Genomic DNA, 26,702 nt, shown 5'->3' on the forward strand with positions numbered 1-26,702 from the left:
TCCTTACCTGCAGTTGGGGGACAGGTGAGTTGAGAGGAGGGCTCAACTACGCAGTCGTCGTGACGTCTGATCCCCCATCTAGACGCCTCGACAGGGGATCGCCTCAGTTGTGTGGACCTCACAGCGAAACCTGCTCCCACAATGTCTTCACACACCAAACTCGTGCGCTAGGCAATTTGTCTCCCGGCAGTACTGTCACACTTGAAAGTCACACAAAACATCCACTGAAGTAATCAGCGGCGTCCTTCTTAAAGATCCACACGTCCGAAGTTCAGGCACAGCATGGTCCAAATCAGCCTAGTAGTGGCAAAACTACTCGGGCCACCTGCATTAGCACACTTTCTTCCAAACTACACCTACAAAGTGCTCATTGCTCAGTCACTGCTCTGTCCCAGAAACTACACATCACTAAGTCCAGGATCCAGAATAGGCTTAAAAACCCAGAGAAGATGTGGCAAAGAGTGAAAAGATCCTAAATTCGTTTTGAGAATTATCTAGGAGTCCCTCTGCTTACATTTTCTTTTTTTCTTTTGGGCTTATTAGAAGTGTGTCTCTCCATCCCCTTATCCCGGGCTCTGGACTGCCAGGATATTCACAGCTCTCCCTCCAGCTGACCTATTTAGCTCACACTGGAACTTTGGGACCTCAAGATCCCATCACTCACCCAGTTAACTAATATAAGGCAGTTTTCAGTGATCTTCCATGTGGAGACAGGAACTAAGTTGATAGATAGGAAATAAACATAGCTAACACCATCAATCCCCTGGGATGCCCAACAGCACTCACAGGTAGCTGTCACTTTTGAGTCATTTGTCTTTTAAATGACAATACCATATAACCTTCTTACACTCTTTCTTTTTTTTTTTTTAATGAAAATAAGCTTTATTACATCAAGTAATAAATACAAAGATGCAACAGTTTCAGTCGCTTTCTTCCAGATGTTGTGATGGGCTCACAGTAAACACAGAACTGAGATCTACAGCCTCAGGATGGACATTTGCAGGGTGCTTGGGAGGTTGGGTAGATGGCTCTTTCTTCTGCATGTGTAACCTGTGCATTTTAAAGATTGACTTCCAAGCACTCAGTCATGCAAACGCTTAGGCAGAGAAGCTCCATGAAGCAGGGTCTACACTGTACACAGGCGGGCCAGCTACTGAGCAAAGGCGCTGTGGTTTGCACTCAACTCCTCGGAGGCAGGTGAGCTCAGGGAAAGGAAGTCAGCTGGGGTGATGCGTATCCAAAGGCAGGTTAGAGGGGACACTGGTATTTGGGGACAAACAATAGCTTGCTGTGAAGTGGCTTCACAAACATCTTTCAAATGTTTGGAAAGAAAAAAAGAGCTGGGTCATTCCTAACTACTTAAAATGCACATCGTCAGTTACTGCAAAATGTCCTCCCAATCTTTTGAGTGTGGGTTCAGAGCTTAATGACTGTGGTAGAAAAATGACTGCCATTTTGCACAAAGCCTCTCATCTCCACGGGGTAGTGAGATGGGCCTTCAGACCAGCCAGGGGCTAGGACCTGGCATTCCGTTCCGTTTCAGCCAAGCACTCCCGAACCAGGCTCCGGGCATGAATGATGCCTCGTTTTAGCCTCTCCATGGCGCTCTTGCTCCCTGCATACGTCGGTCTGATCTCTTTCCCCAACTCTTCAATGATGGCCAGCAGCTCTGCATATTTACTCTGAGGCACCTGGCTATTTCCAGTTCCCTGGGTGTAGCCTAGCGATGGAGGCCCATAGTCACTCAGCAGCTGGCGATATTGGGAGGAGGTCGCCATGCTAGTAGAGGGTGAGTGGACACTTCCGGCGTTGAGGGCGGCGGCGGGCATGTGCGCGGTCAAGTTCGGCTTGTACGACATCCCCGCGGGCGGCGGGCGCGCCGGGCAGAGCCGGGCCAGGCCGCGAGCGCGCCGGCGAGGCCGAGGCCGAGGCCCGGGCCGGGCGGCCCCACGTCCCCGCAGCCGTCCGAGCGCCCGCCGGGAGCCCGCGCACTTTTTGTTGTCGCCGGCTCGGGCCGCGCCGGCAACTATGGCCGTCCCTCACCCTGCCGCCGCCGCCGCCGCCGCCGCCGCCGCCGCAGTAGATCACCCATACATCGGGCGCGCGGCGCAGGGGCGGCCGCAAACTTTGAGCCCAGCCGGTCGGTGCTGGGCCGGGGCCGGACCGGGAGGGGGCGGCGGGCGTCGAGGGGGCGGCTCCTCTCGCGGCCGCGCCCCGCGCTGCGCCGCCGCCCGCAACTTGCCAAAGTTTTTCCTTACACTCTTTCTTTTACTTTTTCTTTTTTTCTTTTTTTTTAGCAGAGTGAGTTTAGGATTATTAAGGAAAAGTGAGAAAGGACTCCCAAGAGAGGAGAAGGCGTCCAACAAACAGCTAATCTATTTAGCTGGGCGTGCATGGAGTATGCCTATAATCTCAGCAGGAGGGATGTCACTACAAGTTCAAAACCCTCCTAATCAACATACTGATCCCCTTCCCCCTACCTGGACTGCGGGGTTGGGCCTCAGTGGGCGAGGATGTGCAGACTCCTGCTGGGACTAGATGTCCCAGGGAGGGGTGGTACACGACGGGGGTGGGGGGATCCCCTTTTCTAAGGAGAAAGGGAGGAGGTAATGGGGGGATTTGTAAGGGTGGGGCTGAGAAGAGAGGACTGGACTGGACGTGTGATCGGGATGTAAAGTGAGTAAAAAAAAAAAAATTGGGGGAAAAAAATCCCTCTTTTTTGATATTTAAATTTTAGCAGTTTACATCAGCCCGTACTCTATCACACTGTGCCCTTTGTCGCTTTAGCCCTGGCAATCTGAAAGCACTCTTGTTGCCAGGCAGTCACTTATGCTTTGGCTTCTCTGTAATTTTCTCTGTCCTCTGTTGCAGGGTAATGTTTAAGGAGGTTGAGTTTTTGTGTGTTTTCACTGAAGTGTAAAAATCATAAACACACATGGGTGGTACACACCTTTAATCTCACCACCCAGGGGCAGAGACAGGCGGATCCCTGAGTTCCAGATCAGTCAGATCTACAAAGCAACCTCTTTCCAGGATAGCCAGAGCTACACAAAGAAACTGTTTCAAAAACCAAACTAAACCAAACAAAAACATCTAGGCAGTGTGTGGAGCTGAAGCATCTCCACGTAGAATTATCTTAGAGAAACAGCTGAAAGGACCCACAACCACCTGGGAAAGTCTATTTAGTGACAACTTGTGGAGCTAATGCGGCAGAAAGGTGCTTCCCCAGCATTTGTGAGTCTCTCCTTTTCATCCCAAAGGACTGGAAAAGATTAAAAACACACCTTGCAACACATTTACCCCCTCTGTGTGTGCGGGGAGGGGGTTGTTTATTTGCTTTTTAAAGATTTATTTTATTTTACATCTCTGAATGTTTGCCTGTGTGTACACAAACGCACCACATGCATGCGTGAGAGATGTGGAGGAGTCCAGGAGAAGCTATCAGATGACTGCTAGCCCTTTGTATGAGTGATAGGAACCAAACTCCCGTCCTCAGCCAGTGCTCTTAACCACTGAACCATCACTCCAGCCCTCTCTGTTTAAGACTCACTATGTTGTTCAGGCTGGTCTTGTAAGACCCCCTCAAGTCCTGTGGTGAGCTGGCCGGCACCCCAATGACTTGAGAGAAAACCATACCTGATGCAAACTGCAAGAGGTTTTATTATCAGCTAGCTGAGGAAGAACTCCTCAGAGCCGGTGCAGGGCAGGGGAGTTCTACCCCCAGCGGTAACAGCTAGCTGAGGAATTGGGAGGAGTTGAGAGGAGTTGGGAGGAGAGTTCTTCTCTGCCGGATGTCCTTGGTAAAATTACAATTATCGCATCTCTGGCTGTAAGGCTCAGAAACAAAAAGGCCTTTTGCTGGCTATAGAGAACAAAGAGCTTCTTTCTGGCTGTATTTTTAGAGATGGGGAAAACAAGCTTGGGGAACGTCCAGGGGCTTTACCTTTCAGGGAGAAACGCTCTAAGTCTCACAGTCTTGAACTCAAAGAATTGTGTGATTGTCTTGTTTCACTAGGAGTTTCTATTTTGTTTTGTTTTTCAAATAAACCTCAACAAACTCTGTACAAAACTGTCTACATAAAATTTTAATGGACACTCAAAAGTTATAATTTTCTCTTTTGCATATTGTTAATTCTTTTTCTTTCTCTCTTTCTTTTCCTTTTCTTTCTTTCTTTCTTTCTTTCTCTCTTTCTTTCTTTCTTTCTTTCTTTCTTCTTTTCTTTCTTTCTTTCTTTCTTTCTTTCTCTCTTTCTTTCTCTTTTTTTGAATATAGGGTTTCTCTGTATAGCCATGTGTACTGGCTGGTTTTGTGTATAAACTTGACACAAGCTGGAGTTATCACAGGTGAGGAAATGCCTCCATTCTCCAGCTGTAAGGCATTTTCTCAATTAGTGATCGAGGCAAGGAGGGCCCAGCCCATTGTGGGTGGGGTTCTATAAGAGTAGTCTGAACAAGCTAGGGGAAGCAAGTCAGTAACAGCCCTCCATGGCTTCTGCATCAGCTCCTGCGTCCTAACCTTTTGGGGTTTCAGTGGTGATGAACAGCAATGTGGGAGTGTCAGCTGAATAAATTCTTTCCTTCCCAACTTGCTTCTTTTTTTCCTTTTTAAAAATTTTTCTAGACAGGGTTTCTCTGGCTGTCCTGGAGCTCACTCTGTAGACCAGACTGGCCTCAAACTCTGAAGTCTACCTGCCTCTGCCTCCCAAGGGCTGGGATTAAAGTCATGTGCTACCAATGGACAAACAAAATTTTCAGCTGGAAAATTTGGAGTGGAGGCCAGGAGAGGTTGCCCACTCTTTAATCCCAGCCCTTGGGAGGCAGAGGCAGGAAGATCTCTGTGTTTAAGGCCAGCCTGGTCTACATAGAGAGCTCCAGGACAATGGCAAAAGAAAGAGGAGGAGGAGGAGGGGGAGGGGGAGGAGGAGGAGGAGGAGGAGGAAAAGGAGGAGGAGGAGGAGGGGATGATGATATACATTGAAACCTAGACCGTGCATCACTCTGCTTCAACAGGTTTCAGTCTTCTAGCATTCCTCTTTTATCTCTACCCTCCCCCCCCCCATTTCACACTCCTGGGCCACTGTCCCCTAGTCCTTCATTGGCCACCATGGCCACCACCTCCTTTTGATTGGTTCATGCTTGTGTTCCTTTTGATTTGTGTTCATGCTTAAGGATGTAGAGGTTAATACTGATAGCTGCAAATTAAAGTACTGAGCCCTTAGTGTGGGTTTACTAGTGTTCCCGATGCTAGACATACATTGGTACATTGCGCCTTGCAATAAACCTGTGCCATGGCACTGTCCCACCCTTTGCTTCTGTTGCTGTGATGGAAACACAGCCTTTCAAGACAGACAGAGCCCCCGCCTCTCTGAAGTTCACCTTCTGATGGGCTATTTAAATAGTAAACAAGTGAACAGATATAGAAATAATGTCAGAGAGTATAACAACAACAGTGGTTTGACAGGGTGGTGTAAACAGTGGGGTGGTCAGGGAAAGACAGGTCAAAAGATGTGACAGTAGCTGAGTCAGGGAAAGGAAGAGTGAGCCATCATCCAGAAGACCTGAGGCCTCCACTGAAGAAACAGAGAGGGTTCAGAGCCTTGGAAGAACCAGCTGGATGCTTTCATAGGCAGAGAGAGATTGGAGGTGCCTGTGGAGGGGCGGCCGGGAGAGAAAAGGTTATACCTATACGTCTTTGGATCTGGATTCTGGTGACTTCAGCTACATCATTCCTAAATGCTTGGATAGAAAGATGACAGGAGGACACTGGATGTGCTGTCTCAGGGGACTCCCAGGCTAATCAACACATGATGTCAGCACAGGATTTATAAAGATGCATATTTCTATTTATCCAGGGAATCACAAAGAAGAAATACACCCAGAATTTCTAAGCCCTGTGTCTAAGCACATGGACTAGTGGTTAAAGCAGCCTGACTCTTCACTTCCACCTGTGGCCTAGTTAGCTTCTCAGGGCCTTATCTTCTCATTGGAATGTGAAAGTTCAGAAGTGCTAACGTCATAACTGCAGCTTGAAATGTGCAAAGGAATGAATGTCACTGCCACTGCTTCTTAGATGTTCAGGGTTAGGCCATTTGACAGCTGTAATTAACCAAAGTGCCGGCCAAATGGATTGTTCCTGTTTCAAAAATTGCTACAGTAACTTTAGAGAAAATTAACAATATTTGCAAAGTAGAATTTCAAAATCTTAAGACAACTGAGTATTAATATTTTCAACTATCATAAATTAAAGTTCACAAAATATTCACAAAGAAGGTAGGTACTCTTTTCTTATTTATGAACTCCACCCTTTGGAAACTATCATCAGCAATAGTGGTAAATTAGGAGGGTTTCCCAAAATACCCAGTGATTTTAATCTGACTTGTTTTTCCTGACATACAGTGGAGGATCCAGTTATTCTGGGACGGCTTTGGGCCACGCTTCCTGTCCCAGTCACTCTTGTAGAATTAGGCTGTTCATCTTGACATTTTGGCATCTTCCTTGTCTACTTCACGAGTTCCTCAGAACAGTGGCATGTGACTGACACTGATCTTGTGTCTGGGAGGCTTGTACCCTTGCACGGATGTGACACAACAACGCAATAATAATGTGAGCACTTGAGAATCATTAAGTCCCAATGCAGACCGTGGGAGAACAGTCCTCTCAAGCTAAACAAAACAAAAGAACAAATCAGTGAGGGTTGAAAAAAAATGTGGAGGTAATTTTAGATTAGTTAGATGATAGCCACAAATGTGCAAAATCTGGTGATCATTTTCTATATCCAACCAACCCAACTAGGCTTTTTTGTTTGTTTGTTTGTTTTGTCTGTTTTGTTCGAGACAGGGTTTCTTTGTGTAGCCCTGGCTCCTGGAACTCACTCTGTAGACCAGGCTGGCCTCGAACTCAGAAATTCACCTGCCTCTGCCTCCCAAGTGCTGGGATTAAAGGCATGTGCCACCACTCCCAGCCTAACTAGGCTGTTTTTAAAGATTTTGTTGTTACTACATATGTATGACTGTGCCTGCATCTACATGTGTGCCTGGTGCTCTTAAAAGTCATAAGAGGGCATCAAATCCTCTGAAACTCCAATTAGAGATGGCTGTGAGCTGATAGAATGTGGGTACTTAGAACCATATATGAGCTTTTGTTTGTTTGGTTGGTTTGCACCCTGACCCCCCAACAAGGTCTAACTGTATAGATCAGGCTGGCCTCAAACTCACAGAGACCCACCTGGGTCTACCGCCCAAGTACTGGAATTAATGGTGTGCAGACATTATGTCCCCCCAAACTCAGGTTTTCTTTTTTTTTTTTCCATTTTTTATTAGGTATTTAGCTCATTTACATTTCCAATGCTATACCAAAAGTCCCCCATACCCACCCACCCCCACTCCCCTACCCACCCACTCCCCCTTTTTGGCCCTGGCGTTCCCCTGTACTGGGGCATATAAAGTTTGCGTGTCCATTGGGCCTCTCTTTCCAGTGATGGCCGACTAGGCCATCTTTTGATACATATGCAGCTAGAGTCAAGAGCTCCGGGGTACTGGTTAGTTCATAATGTTGTTCCACATATAGGGTTGCAGATCCCTTTAGCTCCTTGGCTACTTTCTCTAGCTCCTCCATTGGGAGCCCGTTCCTCCATTGGGAGCCCTCAGGTTTTCTATAAGCACACAGCAAGTATTTTTAATCACTGAGACATCCATCTCTTCTGGCCCTACAGTAACGCTTTTAAATAAAAACTGTTCAAGTGGATAGTTGATATGGCAACTGTGTGATACTCTACAGTAGGGAATCATAATTTGACAAACCACTTACATGTGCTTTCATTGCTACCAGTCTTTTCTTTAAGATGCAACTGTGGGATTAATTTCCAGAACTGAGATTTGCCAAACAGGGTTCATATTTAATTGTAATTTGTAGAAATGGGGAACATTCCCTTTTCCCCTTTTCTTTTCTTTTCTTTTCTTTTTTTCTTTCTTTCTTTCTTTTTTTTTTTTTTTTTTTGGTTTTTTTTTTTTTTGTTTGTTTGTTTGTTTGTTTGTTTTCGAGACAGGGTTTCTCTGTGTAGCCCTGGCTGTCCTGGAACTCACTTTGTAGACCAGGCTGGCCTCAAGCTCAGAAATCCGCCTGCCTCTGCCTCCCGAGTGCTGGCATTAAAGGTGTGCGCCACCACCATCCAGCTACATTCCCATTTCTAAATTGATCATCCTTCCCCAGTCCCTCCCAAGACAAAAAGTGGAAGGAATTCAAATAACCCAAAATAAATGGATGAATAAAGAAACTTTGGTATATACACATAATGGAATGTTATTTGACCTTGATGGACAGGAAATTTAATACATACTATATACAACATGAAAGAACCTATAAGATGACCTGTTGTGTGGCTGTTAAAAGGCAGAATAGCTGGCAGCATAGTGCTGACCTACATAGGGTATAGGCTAGCTTAGGCTACATGAGACTGCCTTAAATAGGGTATAGGCTAGCTTAGGCTACATGAGACTGCCTTAAATGGAGCCCTACACACAATACACACAGCACACACAACACACACCCCTCGCACACGGACACTCGCAGGAAGATTCCAAGCTCACACTTGAAGGATTTTGATGGCTCCAGGAAAAATAATAGAATTAAAAAACAGTAGAATGGCGTTTTCAGGGGTTGAGTAAAGATGGTTGTCAGGTTAGTGTTTGATAAACAGTTTTGTCTGGACAGATGAAAAGGGACCAATGGGCCAGGCATTGTAGTGCAAGCCGGCAGGCAGGTCTCTGAGTTCTTAGGCCAGCCTGGTCTACACAGTGAGTTCCAGGACAGCCAGGACTCCACAGAGAAACTCTGAAATACCAAAATAAATAAATAAATAAATAAATAAATAAAAGAAAAATATTTTTTAAAAAAAGGAGGCGATGGGGGAAGAGGAGGAAGGGGGAGGAAGAAGAGGGGGAAAGGAGGTGGAGGAGGAGGAGGAGGAGGAGGAGGAGGAGGAGGAGGAGGAAGAGGAAGAGGAGGTGGCTCTGCTCCGCCTAGAGATGAACGATAGTGAAAGCGGTACAGCACTGTGAATGTAGTTAATGCTACATGTACAGTTAACATGCTTAAAATAAAGATTGGAGGTGTAACTCGGTGGTAGAGTTCTTACCGTACGCAAAGCCCAGGGTTTAAATTTTAAAAAGAAAATATTTGTTAAAATGATAGATATCAAGTATACCTTACCACAAGGTTGGTACTGAAGAGGTAGCATTACAACTGTGAGAGTGACCATTACTAATTACTTTTCCTTTTAAGTTTCGGGAAGGTCTTTCTTTCATTTGTATTTTGTAGAGAACGTCTTGTAAAGTACGAATTTGGAGAGCACACACTGCTGTTTTGTTTTTGTCTTGGGCTAAAAAGTTACCATGCGCCCAACGTGGGGCTCGAACCCACGACCCTGAGATTAAGAGTCTCATGCTCTACCGACTGAGCTAGCCGGGCGCTGTGTGAAACGTAGTTTTATTTTGCCAACTCTATGTTTGAAAAAAAGTCAGTCCTACATTTGAGGCTGTAACCAGAATTTGATAGAATTCCCAAAACTCAGAAATGTAAAAATCCAGCCGTTGGCACCAGATCATCCCCCTTACTTCCTTTCATTTTCTGTTTACTTTTTTCTACCAACACCAGGGATTGTGTGAGTGAGATTTTTTGTTTTCCCCTCGCTCCTTCCACCGCGAAGCTCACAGAGCTGAGAAGAAAATACACAGGTCCTAAGATCTCACTAGATTGCTTACCCTCAAATTTTGTCGTGAGTAGTCCGTAGCTGGGAGAAGCGAAGCTCTTCCTAATAAACCGCGTCGGCTCAATCCTTTTCTTTTGGGGTGGGAGGAGGCGGGTTTCTGCAGCTGTTGGCTGTTTGTAAATTTAGAATGTCAAAAAAAAAAGACTATGCTAAAAGGTAGGCGGTAGCCGTTTGGAGATGCCGGGGATCGAACCCGGGGCCTCATACATGCAAAGCATGCGCTCTACCACTGAGCTACATCCCCACTCACTGTTACAGTACGCTCAGAAATGCCCTAGTGATTGCATAGTGTGCCGCTTGGCTCCTAACAGCAGCTTGAATATAGCTGTTTAGAAATCACAACCAGGGGGAGTGGGTGGGTAGGGGAGTGGGGGGGGGGGTATGGGGGACTTTTGGTATAGCATTGGAAATGTAAATGAGCTAAATACCTAATAAAAAATGGAAAAAAAAAAAAAAAAAAGAAAGAAATCACAACCAGTCATTGGCTGTCCGGAGTATTCCTCCGATCCTCACTAACAAAGTTGGTCATCCCCCTAGAGATACCCGAGGGCAGACAGATTCGGGAGTAGAAACTGAGAAGAGGGTTGGAAAAATTGAGAGAGACTTACTCATCAGGCACTTAGGACAAAATAGAACCGTGACCCGAAAAAGAAAGATACGTTTGCTTTTTGTTTTAAATGCAAGATAATGTAGTAAAATATAAAATGTTTAAACGAAATAATGAAGTTAAGTGCTCTAAATGGAGTAAGTGCATAGGAGGTGGGCAGGTTTTCCAGTGCTCGATGTTGTTGTTGTTGTTAATAAAGGTTTATTCATCTTATGTAATGAGTGTTTTGCCAGCATGTATGTATGTGTACTATGAGTGCCTAAGGAGGTCAGAAGTCACTCCATCCTCTGTAACTCTAGTTACAGTTGTAAACAGGTTCTGAGAACCTGGATCCTTTCTGTACTTACCCACTGAACCATCTCCAATCCCTACCCCCACCGCCAATCGTAAATTGTTGTAAGGTATTCACCATAGACTCCTGCTCAGACATGGGTAGAAGCCAATAGAACGTCTTTATTTGTCATCTGACTACTACACTGGGTTTACAGGATCCCAGTGTAGCCCCGAGCCCTTCTCAGGGTGAGCTTTTAAATACACAAGCATGGTCTGAGTTGACATTCTTCAGTTAACCAGAACAGTTGGCCAGAAGCAGATCTATAGAAGCAAGGTTAGTACATTTAGAGATTTTCCTCAGAGCGATGCAGACTTGGATGGATTAGGTCTTTGCTTTAGATGGATTAGGTTTTTGGCAGGTGGTGCTGTCTAAACGCTGAGTGTGACAGCCTGTAATGGCACTTCCATCATGGAGTCAGTTGTGCTAAGATCTCAGGGCCTATTAAGTCTGTGGCCCTGTAACAAAATCTGTGTGTGATGGTCTGTAGGCTTCATGGATAAAGTAGCATTTGAGAGGAGGCCTGGAGACGCCGGGTATCACACTGTACAGATTTTGGCCAGAAGACAGATCAGCGAGATGAGCCCAGGGACTGGCTCGCTGGTAAAGAGCTAGTTGTGTGTCTGGGTGACAGTCGCAGGTCAACCATAAACTAATCAAACTGCTTCAATATGGTGTCCCCGTGAGTCAGGTGCTCTGCTGTATACTCAAGAGGTCTTTGCCACACTGGATTACATATTGTATGTGAATGAGAGATTTGGATAGAAAAAGTGACCAAGTTAAAATAAAAACTGCAAAGGCATAAGCGAGATACTTGAGAGTTCCACAGAAAAAAACTTTTTTTTTTTTTTTTTTTTTGAAGCTGGGTTTCATATAACCCAAGCTGACCATGGGGGATGGGATGGCTATGACAAGGGATGACCTTGAACTCCTGACCCCGTGCCCTTTAACGCTGTGATTTACAGGTCTGTGCCACCAGGCCCAGCAAATAACACATCACCGAAGGTCCTCGATGTCATGACTCTGAGTTCTTGGTGAACCAGAAGAGCCTTAGCTCACCATCAGTTGTCCTGTGCCTGAAACCGGTGGCCATTCTTTAGTCCAGGGATTCACTTGTTTCTTCAACTGACCTAATAATGTTCCTTATCTTCAAAATAATTGTAGGTGAGTTTGCAGAAAATTTAAAACGTCCCATGGTGGAAGAGGAGAGTCAAGCAAGAGCCTTGAGGTTATTATGAAGACTTCAACTTCTTTCCTGGGAGTTAGCAGCCACTCACTGGTGGGGTTTGAGCAGAGGGCTCTGATGGATACTGTGGAGACATGGGCTCTGAAAGGGTTCTCTAAAGTTAAAAAAATTTTTTAAAAATGGAAGCGATTGTAGAGTGTGGTGACTGAGGCCGGGGGATTGAACCAGGGCAAGGAGCCGAGTGGGGGACTCTAGAACCCAAGAAGAAAGTAGGAGGTCATAGACCGGAGAGAAATGGAGGTGGTAGCATCCCGAGTGGCGAGGAGAAAATGCTGTGAGGAAGGACAGACACACCAGAGAGGTGAGGTTTGCAACTCTCGGTTAGAATTGGGCGAGTGGATAGAGACATTGACAAGAGAGGTTTTGAGAGAGGCAGAGAAAGAAGCTTGACCCAAGTGGCCTCCAGAATGAAAGGATAGAAAAACTACTCCAAAAACAAAAACAAAACGGTCCCTGGAACCCAGCTGTATACCAGCTGGGGAGAGACAGAGGGATTTGGGGTAGGTGTGGATTCTGAATGAAATGAGGGTAAATGGCTGTATTACTTGTTCAAAATTAAAGGGATAACTGTAAGAGATGATGTAGTTACAAAAGTGGACAAAAGGCCACGCTTGGGATGAGGAGGTAGAGCCAAATTCCAGACCCTAAGTTTAGCTCAGCGCAGTGCCAGGATGAGTCGGTATGCGGGGAACCAGACACCTTGTCCCGGGAGCCAGGCCTTTGCCCCTGTAGGGCAGGGTCAGCCTAGGTCAGCTACTGGGAGTGGAGCCCAGCTGGCCTTGCGCGCTCACCTGTCCCCGACAGTTCCCTACTGCTGACTGGGCCATACTGGGCGGCCTAGAAAGGCGGTGGAAGGGGGGTCGACAAAAGGGAGATCGGGGCTAGGGTGGTGGCTTTGGGAACCCAGAGAAAGGGCAGCACCTGCCTCCATTCTCAGCTGGGTGCACCCTCGGCTCACGTCTCAGCTTGCCCGCTGCCGGCCCCGCCCCTCCTCGCCCAGTGGGTACTCGGAGCTCAGCCCAGCTTGGACAGTAGCATCCAGGGACCTCCCCAAAGCCACAAGACTCGAATGTACTAAGGACACGGATGGCGACTGTGGGGCCGCGGACCGGGCCGAACGCAGGAGCCGAGGCGCTGGCCCTAGCGGCAGAGCTCCAAGGCGAGGCGACGTGCTCCATCTGCCTAGAGTTTTTCCGGGAGCCGGTGTCAGTCGAATGCGGCCACAGCTTCTGCCGAGCCTGTATTATGCGCTGCTGGGAGCGTCCCGGAGCTGGGACCGGCACGGCGACCCGCACGCTGCCCTGCCCACTGCCCTGTCCTCAGTGCCGCGAGCCCGCGCGCCCCAGCCAGCTGCGACCCAATCGACAGCTGGCCGCGGTGGCCTCGCTCCTTCGGCGCTTCAGCCTGCCCCCCACCGCCCCCGGGGAGCGCGGGACTCCAGCGGTGCCTGCCCGGGCGGCGGCTGCGCGGTGCTCCCAACACGGAGAGCAACTTAAGCTCTACTGCCAAGACGACGGCCGCGCCATTTGCGTGGTGTGCGACCGCGCCCGCGAGCACCGTTCGCACGCCGTGCTGCCGCTGGAGGAGGCGGTGCAGGAGGCCAAGGTGGGTGCAGGATGTCCCGGAGCCCTGGCTCTGCTCCAGCCCTCCCAGCTCTCCTTGCGGACTGCAGGCAGGGTCCTACAGAAAAGCCCCGGTCTCCTTTTTCTCTTTCTAAAACTGTTTTCCCCTCATCTCTTCTCGTCCCTCAGAGCCCGATGCCTGGAGGCCTGGAAGATGGCCCCAGGGACTTGAAATCTTGTCTGTCCCCAACCGCTAATGTAACTCTGCCCAGGAGAAATTCTGTTTGTCACGCCCACATATCCACTGCCACACTCCTACTGCGTTCCCAGGGGCGTGGCACTACACAAAGTACCAAGTTCAAAGAGGAAGAACACAGAATAGCGTCCTGGGTTAGGTGGTCTGTCTGAAGGGCTGTGAAGCCCATTGGTTCTGGGCATCTTCCCTTTTAGTCTGTCCCTCGATAGGCTGCGGCACAAGAGGCGTGTGCAGCTCCCAGTCTCTGCTGCCCTGTTGTGCTCCAGCCTTCCTACAGGATGAGAGGAGAGCTGAAGATAAGATAGACCGAACCAAGGTGGGAGTCTCGATTCTCACCGCAGACCACGTGATTGATGCCCTTGAGGAAGTGAGACTCCCGGACCTTTGGAGTTCCCCTGCATTTGTTCTGCACCAATAGGCTTAGTCTGCAAGTCTCTGTTCACCCCATAGCCAGAGATGGTATCTATCCAGTCTCCTGCTCCTGAGAGCAGAATCTTGGCTTTCTCCTGGATGGTTCTAGGAAAGTACACGAGAGGGTATCCAGAATTTTCTGACCACGTGTCTTCCTTCTACCACAGGAGTTGCTGGATTCCAGGCTGAGGGCCTTGAAGAAGGTACTGGAAGACTATGAAGCGTTCCGGTCAACAGAGGAGAGGGAGAGCAAGGAGCTTCTAGTGAGTCCAAGTGTGAGAAGCATAGGGTTGTGGATGACCAAGGCAGAGAGAGAGAGAGAGAGAGAGAGAGAGAGAGAGAGAGAGAGAGAGAGAGAGAGAATATGGTTGAAACAGTAGGGTGGATTTCAGAAAGACAATATGGTATACATTACAGAGGTTGACTATATAATTTATAATATAAACTAGAGCTGTTCAATTCATCTTTAGGGTGCACAGTCATTCGTAACAAACCAGTTAGGACCTGTAGCAGCATCTTGTAATTTGAATGCATTAGCATTTCTTCACAGAAACACGTCATATTAAGTAGGAACATACGGTGAGGAGCCACACATGCCTGAGGCATGTTCTGCCACAGGAGGAAAAAAAACAGTGAGGAAAACGTTTTGTTTTCTGAGCTTTAATTTAAGAATTAGAGGTTTCTGGCTGGGCAGTGGGGGCACATTCCTTTAATCCCAGCACATTGAGTCAAGGCCGGCAGATCACTGTGAGTTCGAGGCCAGCCTGGTCTTCAGCATGAGTTCCAGGATAGCAAAACTGCACAGAGAAGCCCTTTGTGCTGATGCTGAGGAGGGATCAGAGCTGTTCCTGGCAGAGCACTGTGGCTTGGGGACTTGTTTTGGTTACTATGGACAAACACGAGTCACTATCATTTTCTACCTCACAAATTCAGTTCTTGGCTCAAAGGTGCCTGAGAATGAAAGGAGGAACCACGAGTGCCTTTTAAGGCAAGGTCATTTGTTTATGAAACTGGGATCAGAGGGGAGGCCTGGAGGGACCCTCTTATGCTTTAAAAAATTATCTATTTACCTATCTATTTATTTGTGTTTCTATAGTTGGGTGCATGGGCTACTGTCTGCCTGTAAAGGTCAGAGGGCAACTTTGTGTCAGTTCCTGTCTTCTACCTTAAGGTAAATTCTAGGGATTGAACTGGGGTTGCCAGGCTTATGAGCCAAACAGCTTTACCTGTTGAGATATTTATTTCACCAGCCCTAAGCCCTTAGGTTAGGAAGGGAAGCCCATGAAACTCAGATACACAGGCTCCTTTCTGGGCCCTATGTGGTTGCTATTATTGTTCTGTTTTGTTTGAGACAAGGTATCTCTCTATAGCCCAGGCTACCCTGAAACTTGCTACATAGACCAGGCTGGCCTCAGACCTACAGAGATCCACCTGCTTCTGCCTCCTTAGTGCTGGATTGAAGCTGTGTGCCACCATGCCTGGCCCTCCCCTTATCCTTAACTGCTTTTATATCTGTAGCTATTGGACATCCCAGACTTTTACATCTGACCATTCATTTCCTAAAGCAGAGTTCACCCATCCAGACCTTTGTTCCACCTCTTTGGTTTGCACCTGTGATGAAGAGGACATTCTCTATGGCCTGGGTAACATCGAAGTCTCTGACTCTCCTCCCCAGGACATTGTTTAGCACATGCCATCTCTGTCCTTTGCCAAACCCTCCCCTAACCTATCCAAAGCAGGGCCTTCACAGCCAAGTCAGTGCTCTACCGCTGAGCCATACAGTCCTCGTTCTGCTTGCCATACAGCAACAGGTGAGCCTCCCTCTGTTGTCCTACTCAACACGGTTTTTACAGTTGTACCTACAGTATGGGCTGGAAGGGGGCGGATAGGAAGGGGAGAGTACTTTCACCCGAAAGATGCCCTTACCCCAGAGGTCACCCAGTACTGCTAGAGGCTTTTTAGTTGCCAGCACTGTGAGTGTTGCCACTGACCACCCCAGCTGGATATGGGGGTCCCTGGAATGAGGGTTCTCGAAAGCTAAGTGGGTAAGGATTCGGCAGTGATGAACAAAAAACAAACACAGAGGCAGTTAGAATCTGAGTGTATTTTGCAACTCTCAAGCAGAAGTTTTCATACATTAAAAAAAAATATATATTATAGCTCCTAGAAGATGTGTTCAGTGAGTGAAGCAATCACAAATACCATCATTATCATTTGGCATAGTAAAGCACAAAAATCAAGCAAACATCACAACTCAGGAAAGATGTACTCAGTGAATCACAAACAGAACAGGTGACATCATGATTAATAGAGATCATCCAAGCATTACAACTCTGAAAGGGTGCATTCAGTGGGGCAGTCATCCAAGGCTAGAGGCCTATTTCCAAGAGCAGGTTAATAAATCTTTATGGTCAATTATTGTTTAACATCTAATGCCTGATTGTTTTTATAAATCTTCAATGGGTGAATTTAAACTATGTTAATTCTTTTTATTTAAGGCTTTCCTTACCATATATCAAAGCCTACCTGATGACACACATGTAGCCATATGAAACTTTATTGTTGGGAAAGTTTTTAATCTATCATAACACTATTATATAATTTTGTAAATAATTTATAAAGAGTTGGTTTCTCCAGGGATAAGGTCATGTTAATGACCCCCATCTCAAGAGATGGCTTCTTACCAATTATTCTCGATTAAGATTGTGGCCTCGGCTACCAGGAACATGTCGTAAATAAGAAACGGAATAAGAGAAAAAAAAAACAGATAAATTGCTCAGTATGTTGTTCTGAGCAAGAGTTCCACACCCGGTCCCAGGAGGCCTCTTTCTTTTGAAGTCTTCATATCAGTCTGTGGAACTTGTGACACAGATTCTACTGGGGTTGATGTGCCAGAGTGTCACTTGCATTTAGTGGCAGGGGTCTTAGGTGTGTTAGATATCCCAGAATGCAGAGGGAAACCCTCAGAGCCAGGAATTATCTGGCCCCAAGTGTTGACAATGGCAAGATTGGGACACTTCTGTTTACAGTTTTCTTGGGCTGTTAGTCACAATATATCATCAAGTGTGTGCTTTTTAAGGAATATAGGCCTGGTGGTTGGTGGTGGCCTAAGCAGAGGCAGGCAGATCTCTGTGAGTTCGAGGCCAGCTTGGACAGAGAGCCAAGGCTGTAAAAAGAAACCAAAAAATAAAAATAAAGAATAGAATTTAGAGTTTAGCTGGGTATGGCAGCTCACCACTGAGTTCCAGTGCTTGGGAGACTGAAGCTGACGGTTATCCATGAGTTTGAGGCCAGCCTGGTCTTCATAGTGAATTCCAGGACAGCCAGGATTATATAGACAACAACAACAACAACGAACAGTTATTTAGTTTACAGTTCTGGAGGGTAGAAAGCCTAAAAGGATGGTGCCCTTAGCTGCTCTGCACTTCATGAGACCTTTCTTACTGAGCCAAAACAAGGCGGAGGGCAAGACAGAGAGAGTATGTTCTCAGGGTTTTCACTGCCCTGTTCCCTTCCTTCCTCTCTCCCACCTCCAGTTTTTAAAGGTGGTGTTGTTACCCGGTGTCTTGTGTGCCAGGAGGAAAGAGAGAGAGAGTACGCCAGTGGGCTGGTGAAACAGCAAAGCCTTTTATCATTTATGCCACAAGTCGGGTCACTGCTGGATCAGGGACGCCAGGCAAGGGGCTGAAGCTGGGTTTATAAGCATAAAACCTGCAAGCGCCTGTGCCAAGTTACAGTTACAATTCTCACCAATCAGAATTTGGAGATTGGGGACTTTCCCTACGCGTTCAGTCATTGTCAACTGACACAGAATGTAAGCTTTGCAGTCCAACAGATTCATCCGGGTTTTGTTTTGTTTTGTTTTGTGCTTAGGAACAGGCACTGTGTTTTGAGGAACCATTGTTGCTTTGCTTGTACCCAACAGTGTCTCATTATGTAGCTCAGGTTGGCCTGGCACTTGCTATGTAGTCCAGGCTGGCAGTGTCCTTGCAGAGCCTCATGCTCCTGGGTGCTATAATTACAGAGCCTCACCACCAGGCACAGACAAGAGAGCTGCTCTGAGAAACACTTTTGCTTGGGTTGTTCCCTTGGGAGTCCATGCTATAGAGTTAGCAGAAGTGCAGACTTTGAATTCAGACCACCCTGCCTTAGAACCGTAGCCTAATAGGTATGAGGATGGGTTTCCTCGCCCTAAAATGGAGTAAGAAGTGTGCTGACCTCATTGGGTCAGGGTGAGTGAACAAAAGTATCTTTGGCCGCAGCTGTGGCTGCTGCTATTTAATGTGTGTTTCTATTCAATGGAAATGGGGCAGGTATACTGTGGGAAGCCTTGAGACCCATGATCTGAGCCCAGGGCTCCTGACTTTACTTTTCTCACAATCTCTCTTCTTCCCACCTTCCTTCCTCTGTAATAGCCTGGGAAAGGAGCTTCCATACCTGAGCTTGCCCTGTGAGGACAGGGTCCTTACTTGTTGATAGCCATGAGAGTCCTTGTTTACTATATTGGAGTTTTGCTATGCAAGTGTGTTTATATAAACCAAGTAGGTAAAGGAGTGCATCTAGACACGAGAGGCCCTGAATGTGATAATTCAAAGATTAGAACGTCGAGTCTGCACAGCGCATTCACTCGGTGCTGCGCGAGCGGCTGTGCTGCACCTCTGCTAACAGGAAGCTTTCTTCTTCTCTCCTTGCACCTCTGGAATTCTGTGTTTTGAGTTTACATTTCTGCTTGTAGTCAGGGTGTCCCAGGAGAGGAGCCAAGGTGCAAAGGAGAAGTGAGACAGGTGCAGTGGACCCTTGCAGCTCTGACTGACTGACTAGCAATCAGACTGCGTCCGCTCCTCTGAGTGATTAGTAACCAGGTGCCTCTTTATTTATACACGTCTCACAGAGACAGATCAATGATTATCTGAGAAGTACAAATTATGTGTTTTGATTTTTCATCACATGTTTGATGTTACAAGGCCACTCACAATTAGAAAGTACAAAAAGGACAGATTTTATTTTTTATTATCAGCCCTGTAACTCCAATTTAAAGAATCTAAAGAACGTCTCCTCCAAAGCAAACGTGATTATAATACAATGGTCTTCTTTCAGGCTGGCGGTGTTTGCAGTTTTAAAACACTCCAGACAAACAGAAAAAGTCTGGACAGGTCTTTTTCTGGGTAGCAAATACTAATATTTAGCAGCTTTTACTGTGTTGTTTCATCATCTACCCTATAAAGCAGGGAACCTATATTGTAGTCTGTCTATCTCGTTTACTGAGTTCAACTCTTCCATGGCTATTCCATGTATGACCCCCTATCTTTACAGTTCCAGAGAGTTCTAAACGTGTTGAAAAAAGAGGCCTCAGATCTGTAACCTATTCTCCTGGCCAGTCAGTTTATCAATGGTCTCTTTTTACTCTGCACCAAGTATACTGTTTGAATTTGCTTAGGGGTGGATACCACAGAAAGATTCCTGGAGTAATACATGGCCTTATAAAGAAATTTCTAGCTATGTGCATATCTGTGTTTAATGATCTTCAGGGCATAAGGAAGACTTTCAAATAGCAGCTAGTTAATATTGTGTTTAGAACTTTCCTTAAAAGATTCAGGTATAATTTTCTTGGGAATACACATAAAGTGAGTCCTAATGCAGAAAGTCCCTAAGAATGCAGTGTGTAGAGCCCCAGCCCCTAAACGGAGAGACAGAGAGATCGTCAGCAACTGCAGTGCTCAGCTAAGCTTTGCTGGAACTGTGTCAGACAGCCTTGCTAGCTTAATGACTCACCAAAAGGCTGTGCCACCTTTCCATCAGAATTGAAGCCAAAATAGCGCCTTAAAAAGAGAGAAAGAAAAAAAAAATCTGGGTTTAGTTACGCTTCCTTTAATCCCAGCACTCGAGAGGCAGAGGCAGAGGCAGGTGGATCTGTGAGTGCAAGGCCAGGCTGTTCTACAGAGACAGTTTCAGAACAGTCAGGGCTACACAGAGATACCCGTCTTGAAAAACAAACAAACAATAAAAAACAAGGATGGACCAGGCACAGGGACACACACCTTTAATCCCAGCACTGAGGAGGTAGGCAGGTATCTGTGAGTTCAAGGCTATCCTGGTCTACAGTGAAACCTCCAGACCAGCCAAGACTACACCATGAAAATTCATCTCTAAAATAAAATAAAAATAGGGTGAAAGGTGACTAAATGAATATATAGAGAAAGGAAAGACAACCTTTGATTTAGCCTTCACTATGGATAAATTAATTAGCACACTAACTTATCTCTCTCATTTTCTTTTCTTTTCTTTTCTTTTCTTTTCTTTTCTTTTCTTTTCTTTCATTTTTTTTTTCCAAGACGGGGTTTTTCTGTGTAGACCTGGCTATCCTGGAACTCACTCTGTAGGCCAGGCTGGCCTCAGAAATCCACCTGCCTCTGCCTCCCAAGTGCTGGGATTAAAGGCTGGGGCCACCACTGCCCCTGTCTCTCTCATGTTTTACAGAAGGAAATTGCAGCTTGAAGTAGTTGTGAGGAGTTGAAGATGCTCAAAGATAGAAGAGTCCAGGTCTTAAGAGACGCCAGAGAACGTGTGTGGCAGGGGAGAGAGCAGCATGTGTTGAGGCTCTGGCTTTTACAGAGTTGGGCTATTAATGTACAGTATGCATGCATGGGTGTGTCTCATTGGGGAAGCAACCCTGACCTGGAGGATACCTGTCTTAAAGTCCTGTCTTAATGTCATGCCCAAGTGCCTTCCCCTCTAAGTCGTGTGCCCACATCTCTTCCCGAGACAGAAGCAGATGGCAGCAGAGAAAGAGAAGGTAGGGGCGGAGTTCCAAGCGCTGCGGGCCTTCCTGGTGGAGCAGGAGGGTCGGCTTCTAAGCCGACTGGAGGTGCTGTCCCGGGAAGTGACACAGAAACAGAATGAGAACCTGGCCCAGCTGGAGGGTGAGATCACTCAGCTGTCCAAACTCAGCGGCCAGATCCAGGAGACAGCTCAGAAGCCGGACCTAGACTTCCTCCAGGTGACGCTGGCTCAGTCAGAGCCTTGAGGCATTTGCCCGAGGTGTTAGGAAACACTGCTGGAGAACAACCAGACCCTGGGAGAAAGGGAAGAAGAGGAAGGGGTACTGAGTCTCCTGGGATTGGAAGGCTAGAGACGATGTGATAAAATTTAATGATTATAAGCCATTATAGTTTATTTTACACTATTCTAGTCTACACACACTTGAGTCCAAAGTCTCTGAAAACAGTCCTTACTAAGTTACCTAAAATTCACTGGAATGTGTTTTCTGATATTCTATTTTATTAAAAAAAACATAGTTGGGGCTGGAGAGATGGCACAACAGTTAACAGTACTGGCTGTTTGATCCCCAGTACCCACCTGTGAAAGGACCACTGTTCCACACAGGACACACCAAGACCAAGTTCTCAGCACAAAGGAGATTCATTTGTCCCCCCGAGGGACAAAGGACAGGAAATGAGAGACAGACAAAGCCAGGAGACAGAGGGTGAGGGAGAAGGGTAAAGGAACAAGGAAGAAGGAGAAGAAATATTTGCCCCAGGGACAAACGTCTGCCTCTGGATAGAGAGGAGGCAAGGCCTGAGGCAACTGGCAGTTTATAAAGGGAAAGGGGGAACCCCATTTTTAGGATGAGTTGATTTGTTTTGAGTGGGCATGTTAATTAGGATAGCCAAAGAGAGACTTTTTAATTGTTGGGTTCCAAAACTTTGAGAGTTGAACCTTGGTGATCAGCTCTAGGAGGAGGAAGTGACCAATTATGGAACAGACCTTAGCTTCAGGGATGCAGTCTATGGTTTACAAGGGAGAGGGGATGGGGGAAAGGCAAGCCCTGCTGGAGCCTGTAGAGCCTTTCAACCTGTAACTCCAGTTTCAGGGAGTCTGACACCCTCTTCTGGCCTCCATGGGCACACATGGTGTACAGACATACACAAACACTTTTATAAATAATTAATTAAAAAAAAAGTCACCAGGGGCTGGAGAGTTGGCTCAGCGGTTAAGAGCACTGACTGCTCTTCCAAAGGTCCTGAGTTCAAATCCCAGCAACCACATGGTGGCTCACAACCATCCGTAATGAGATCAGATGCCCTCTTCTGGTGTGTCTGAAGACAGCTACAGTGTACTTACATATAATAAATAAATCTTAAAAAAAATAGTCACCAGACCAAGCATGGTAGTATACACCTTTAATCCCAGCCCCCAGGCAGGAAGCAGGGGTAGGCAGAGCTCTGTGAGTTTGAGATCAAAGAGTGAATTCCAGGACAGCCAGAGCTACATACATAGCGAGACCCTGTCTCAAGAAAAACAAACAAAATCCAGAACAAACAACAACAAAAGACCACCAGCATATTCAGATAGATTTCACAAGCCACAAAAGAGTCAAGCATGAAAGACAGAACGACAGAAAAGACACCGAGGCGCTGCCCAGTGTGGTGGCATTCACTTTGGGATCCCAGCACTGGGAAGTGGGAGTAGAAGTATCAGGAGTTCAAGACCACCCTCTGTTCCAAATGAAATTTTGAGAACAGCCTGAGCCTGTGAGTCTGTCTCAAACAAAACAATACACCAGCAAGACGTTGTAGCTTGTGTGGGCTGATAACCATGCTAACAGTAAACACTGGGTCTTGTTAGAAGGCTCAGGGAGGATTTTACAGTAAAGGCTTTGCATATCTGAGAGGGAGGGAGCGTTGAAGGTATCATCACTGTGATACCATCCAGTAGCCAGCCACAGCTGGAAGCCACTGTCACCTGTGTTTAGTGGGGCATGGCTTATTTTCTGTGTGTCATGCTTTCTCCAAGGCGATAGAGGTTATATGATGCTGACTTGATTTTCTTCCATGTTTTCTTCCAGGAGTTCAAAAGCACACTGAGCAAGTGAGTGAACTTCACGCTTCCTAGGGTCTTTCCACTCCACGTTGCTTTGCTCTCCCCTCAAGCTTTCTCTTTTTATCCTAACATCATCTCTCTCCTCCTGACCCCCAACTGCTACTTCCTTCCCTGGGTACCCTTTGAGGCAAAGGCCCACTTACCTAGCTGTGGGAATCCCTGTGTAAAGTTGGATTTTCTGTTTTCTCTCAACTGGGAGCAACAGGGAAGAGGGAGTGGAGGGGAATGAATAAGATTGTCTGCTCGATGAAATTCTCTTCAAAGGCAATTCTCCAATCATGTAAACTCCCTACCACAAGCCCCACCTCCTAAAAGATGGGATATCTTCTAATAGGGACACAAGCTGGCAATCAAGCCTTTAACACATAGGTCTCTAGGATTACATGTATCTAAACTATAGCACCGGCCTAATTTCCATAGGGCAGTAGGAGTGGATTGGTGTTCTCGGGACTTTCTCTGGGGTCTTGTCCTGCAGGTGCAGCAGCGTGCCCAGCTCCAAGCCAACCACAGTCTCATCTGAGATGAAGAATAAAGTGTGGAATGTTTCCCTCAAGAGTTTCGTCTTAAAAGGATTGCTGAAGAAGTTCAAAGGTGGGGCTCTGGGTGTGGGCTGGCTGCATAGTGTTGGGTGGAAGGGTGGGTGTGCTCCTGGTAGTCATGGGATGTAAGGCTGTGTCTTTCTTGAACTGAGAAGAGGAAACAGGAGTTGGAGCATAGTAAAGCCAGATTGGGCATCCTGCTTCCTGTGGGGATACTATAGAAGAATACTGGGGGCACGGAGAAGCTAAAGGGGGAGGGGTCAGGTCAGACCAGTTCTAGACAATAGAGGGAGAGGGGGAGCTAGAACACTTGGGGGGGGGTCGCTTCCATATGTTCCCATCTTGGCTCCATACGTGTAACTCAGCCTCTGGAGTATCTGGAGTATCTGGAGTATCTGGAGTTGTAAGTGAGGGAGAAGAGGAGGTTTTCTGGTCGGGCAGTGTCCCACGCTGTGCACTTTGGCTCTGCTTTGTGTCTCTGTAGAGGATCTCCAGGGAGAGCTGGAGAAAGAAGAGAAAGGTATGAAGTGTGATCGCCACTGTGAGTACAAGGCTGACCATGTAGGCAACCTGCTTCCTGCCAGAGGTGGTATCTCAGGGCTTTACAAGTGGTTGACTCTGTCCGTGCCTGTCCACCTCAGTGACGTTTGTTACTCTGCCCCCATCCTAATCCATGATTGACATCTTTGAACCCTCAGGTGGCAGTGGAGCCCTTTGGTTCATAAGCAGAGGGTGGTCTGCAGCAGGAATGAGTTGGCCTCAGGTTGCTTGGGGCAGAGAAATCTCAATATCCTGGATGAACCCACTCTTACCTCGACATCTAAACAATAAAGGGCCTCTGGGGTTGGGGGTTATGTGTGTGTGTGTGGTGGGGAACATGCACAAGAAGGTAGGAGGGCAGATCATAGGGTTCTAAGAATGTGGCTGGTTATCTTGGGTAAATGATGTCACTGAGTGCTGGTTTTCAGGTGCAGCCTGGGGTGTAGTGGGGATCCCCACTAAGCTACTTTTATGTATCTAACAGGCATTAAAAAAACAAACAAACAAAAAAACCAAAAAACTACAGTCATTACATTCTCAGACCTAAGTTCAGGCTTTCTTTACATCCAGGCTCCACAATTATTCTTGAAATCAGATTTCCTGACCTGCTCAAATTGAGATCCAAATCAGGCCCGCTGTATTTCTTAAATTTAAATAAATGTCTGTTGAAGATTTTAATACGCATTTGTTAAATTGAAGAAAGAGAAAAAGAAGAAAGAAAGAAAAGAGGAGAAAGCTAGGTAGCTAATGTGGAGGGAGGAGTGTTGGCAGGTGACAAGAAGGGAATGTACCCTGATTGTAGAGGCAGCAGTGTGTGTGGAGACATCCTTCCTTTTTCTCTCTCCTCAGTGGAACTCACTTTGGATCCAGACACAGCCAACCCCCGTCTCATCTTGTCCCTGGATCTAAAGAGCGTACGTCTAGGACAGCGCGCCCAGGACTTGCCTAACCATCCTCGCCGCTTTGATACCAACACCCGCGTTCTGGCATCCTGTGGTTTCTCCTCTGGGCGACATCACTGGGAGGTGGAAGTGGGCTCCAAGGACGGCTGGGCTTTCGGTGTGGCCCGGGAGAGCGTGCGTCGCAAGGGCCTCACGCCTTTTACCCCCGAGGAGGGCGTCTGGGCAATGCAACTCAACAATGGGCAATACTGGGCGGTGACCAGCCCCGAGAGGACACAGCTCAACTGTGGGCACTTGTCGCGGGTGAGGGTGGCGCTGGACCTTGAGGTGGGAGCAGTGTCCTTCTATGCAGTGGAGGACATGCGCCACCTCTACACCTTCCGCGTCAACTTCCAGGAGCGAGTGTTCCCCCTTTTCTCTGTTTGTTCTACCGGCACATACTTGAGAATCTGGCCTTGAAGAGCTGTCAGGCTTACTAGGAGGGGACAGGGCAGCGGTGTATCTCGGTGAGACCGAGGTACTTTATCTTGGACCTTCCTTCACACCCCTACTTCTGCTGCCCAAGAAGGCTGCCAGAGAGCACAACACAGGCGCTGAAGACTGATTGAGCAAAGAGGCCCTGTGGGTAACTTCGCGATTGCACAGCGAAGAGATGCCTTGGACCCTTGGTGCCTGCTGGCTCCTGTAATGTTCCTGCAAATTGTGTCTGAACTATGGAGAGGCATGGCTCACTGGCATAAAAACCCAGCTTTAAGCAAGGCTGCTTCTTACCACAAGGGCTTACTGCCTTGATTTAGAAGGGTCCCTGTTTACACAGAACAATGTCAAAGACTAGTCCCCTTGCAAAGGGTGTGGTTTGACCCTGGGCCCATCATGTATTACTTTACATTTTGTGACAGCTGCAGGCTCTGCCTGGAGAGGTCGTTGAGTCCCTTGGATCCAGCTGGCCTTCCTGGATTGTTTATTCTGGGAGGAGCATTGTGCTCCCCAATTAGAAGCCAGTCTGGCTGGATCTGAAAGGAGACTCATGACTTATACAAGAGGCCAGAACTATAGTATATACATATAAGCACATTGCCGTTCTCCAGCAACTCCCCCCCCCCCCCCCCATGGCTTCTCTGTGTAGCCCTGGCTGTCCTGGAACTCTGCAGAGCAGGCTGGCCTTGAACTCAGAAATCCACCTGCCTCTGCCTCCCAAGTGCTGGAATTAAAGGCGTGCCTGGCTCTCTCCAGCACTCTTTGGGGCATCCTTTACCACATTGACTGCCAGTGTGGTCACAGATGCCTTAAGCCTCACATTTTCCTTTGGCTAAGGAGATCAGAGGTTCTGGAACTGTGAAACACATGTTGATACTTAGGAGTTTACAGATGCAGCTAGCACCCGTGTAGAGATGCACACAGCTCAAGCACAGTCTTAACAAACCCTTTCTGGAACGTTCTAAATCTATGCAAACACCAGAACATGCTGGTGACAAGGATTCCTGAGCATCTGCCCTGGAGGGGGTTGGGCAGGCCAGCCTCCTTAGCCTCTCCTCTCAACTGGCTTTTGTTCCATAGTGTCCACAAAGCGAGGCAAAGAAGGGCAGGAGTGGGCTGTTCCCTGCTTAGTGCTCTGCTTGGAAGTGGGAGAGGAGATCGAAATACAGATTGTGAGCACATTTC

At 47.2% G+C, this 26,702-nt stretch overlaps 1 protein-coding gene, 2 non-coding genes and 1 pseudogene across 15 annotated transcripts; 1 reads left to right on the forward strand and 3 right to left on the reverse strand.

Annotated features, from left to right (window-relative positions):
* Nucleotides 856–2,122, reverse strand: Gm12184 (predicted gene 12184; annotated as a pseudogene).
* Nucleotides 1,648–26,702, forward strand: Trim7 (tripartite motif-containing 7). Of its 13 annotated transcripts, none has more exons than XM_006534568.4 (8): nucleotides 12,297–13,555; nucleotides 14,347–14,442; nucleotides 15,745–15,990; nucleotides 20,946–21,176; nucleotides 23,025–23,047; nucleotides 23,535–23,650; nucleotides 24,083–24,118; nucleotides 24,988–26,702. In XM_006534568.4, exons 1-8 carry the CDS (start codon nucleotides 13,037–13,039, stop codon nucleotides 25,497–25,499), a joined length of 1,779 nt encoding a protein of 592 aa, XP_006534631.1. In that variant the 5' UTR covers nucleotides 12,297–13,036; the 3' UTR covers nucleotides 25,500–26,702. The 13 variants fall into 13 exon arrangements, with proteins under 13 accessions (NP_444396.2, XP_006534631.1, XP_006534632.1 ...); XM_006534569.4 differs by having other exon boundaries at nucleotides 15,748–15,990; XM_006534573.4 differs by lacking the exon at nucleotides 12,297–13,555 and adding an exon at nucleotides 13,875–14,084 and having other exon boundaries at nucleotides 15,748–15,990.
* Nucleotides 9,393–9,465, reverse strand: n-TKctt10. Its single transcript has one exon. It is a non-coding gene; the product is annotated as a tRNA-Lys (tRNA).
* Nucleotides 9,939–10,010, reverse strand: n-TAtgc9. The gene has a single exon. It is a non-coding gene; the product is annotated as a tRNA-Ala (tRNA).

Source organism: Mus musculus, chromosome 11, assembly GCF_000001635.26.
Source record: "Mus musculus strain C57BL/6J chromosome 11, GRCm38.p6 C57BL/6J".
NCBI classification, from domain to species: Eukaryota; Metazoa; Chordata; class Mammalia; order Rodentia; family Muridae; genus Mus; species Mus musculus.

Coding starts and splice junctions, on each gene's coding strand:
- Trim7 (XM_006534568.4), top strand. CDS start 13,037: ATGGCGACTGTGGGGCCGCGGACCGGGCCGAACGCAGGAGCCGAGGCG. Junction 14,443..15,744: donor GGGAGAGCAAGGAGCTTCTA/GTGAGTCCAAGT, acceptor CATTTCCTAAAG/CAGAGTTCACCCATCCAGAC. Junction 23,048..23,534: donor TTCAAAAGCACACTGAGCAA/GTGAGTGAACTT, acceptor CTTGTCCTGCAG/GTGCAGCAGCGTGCCCAGCT.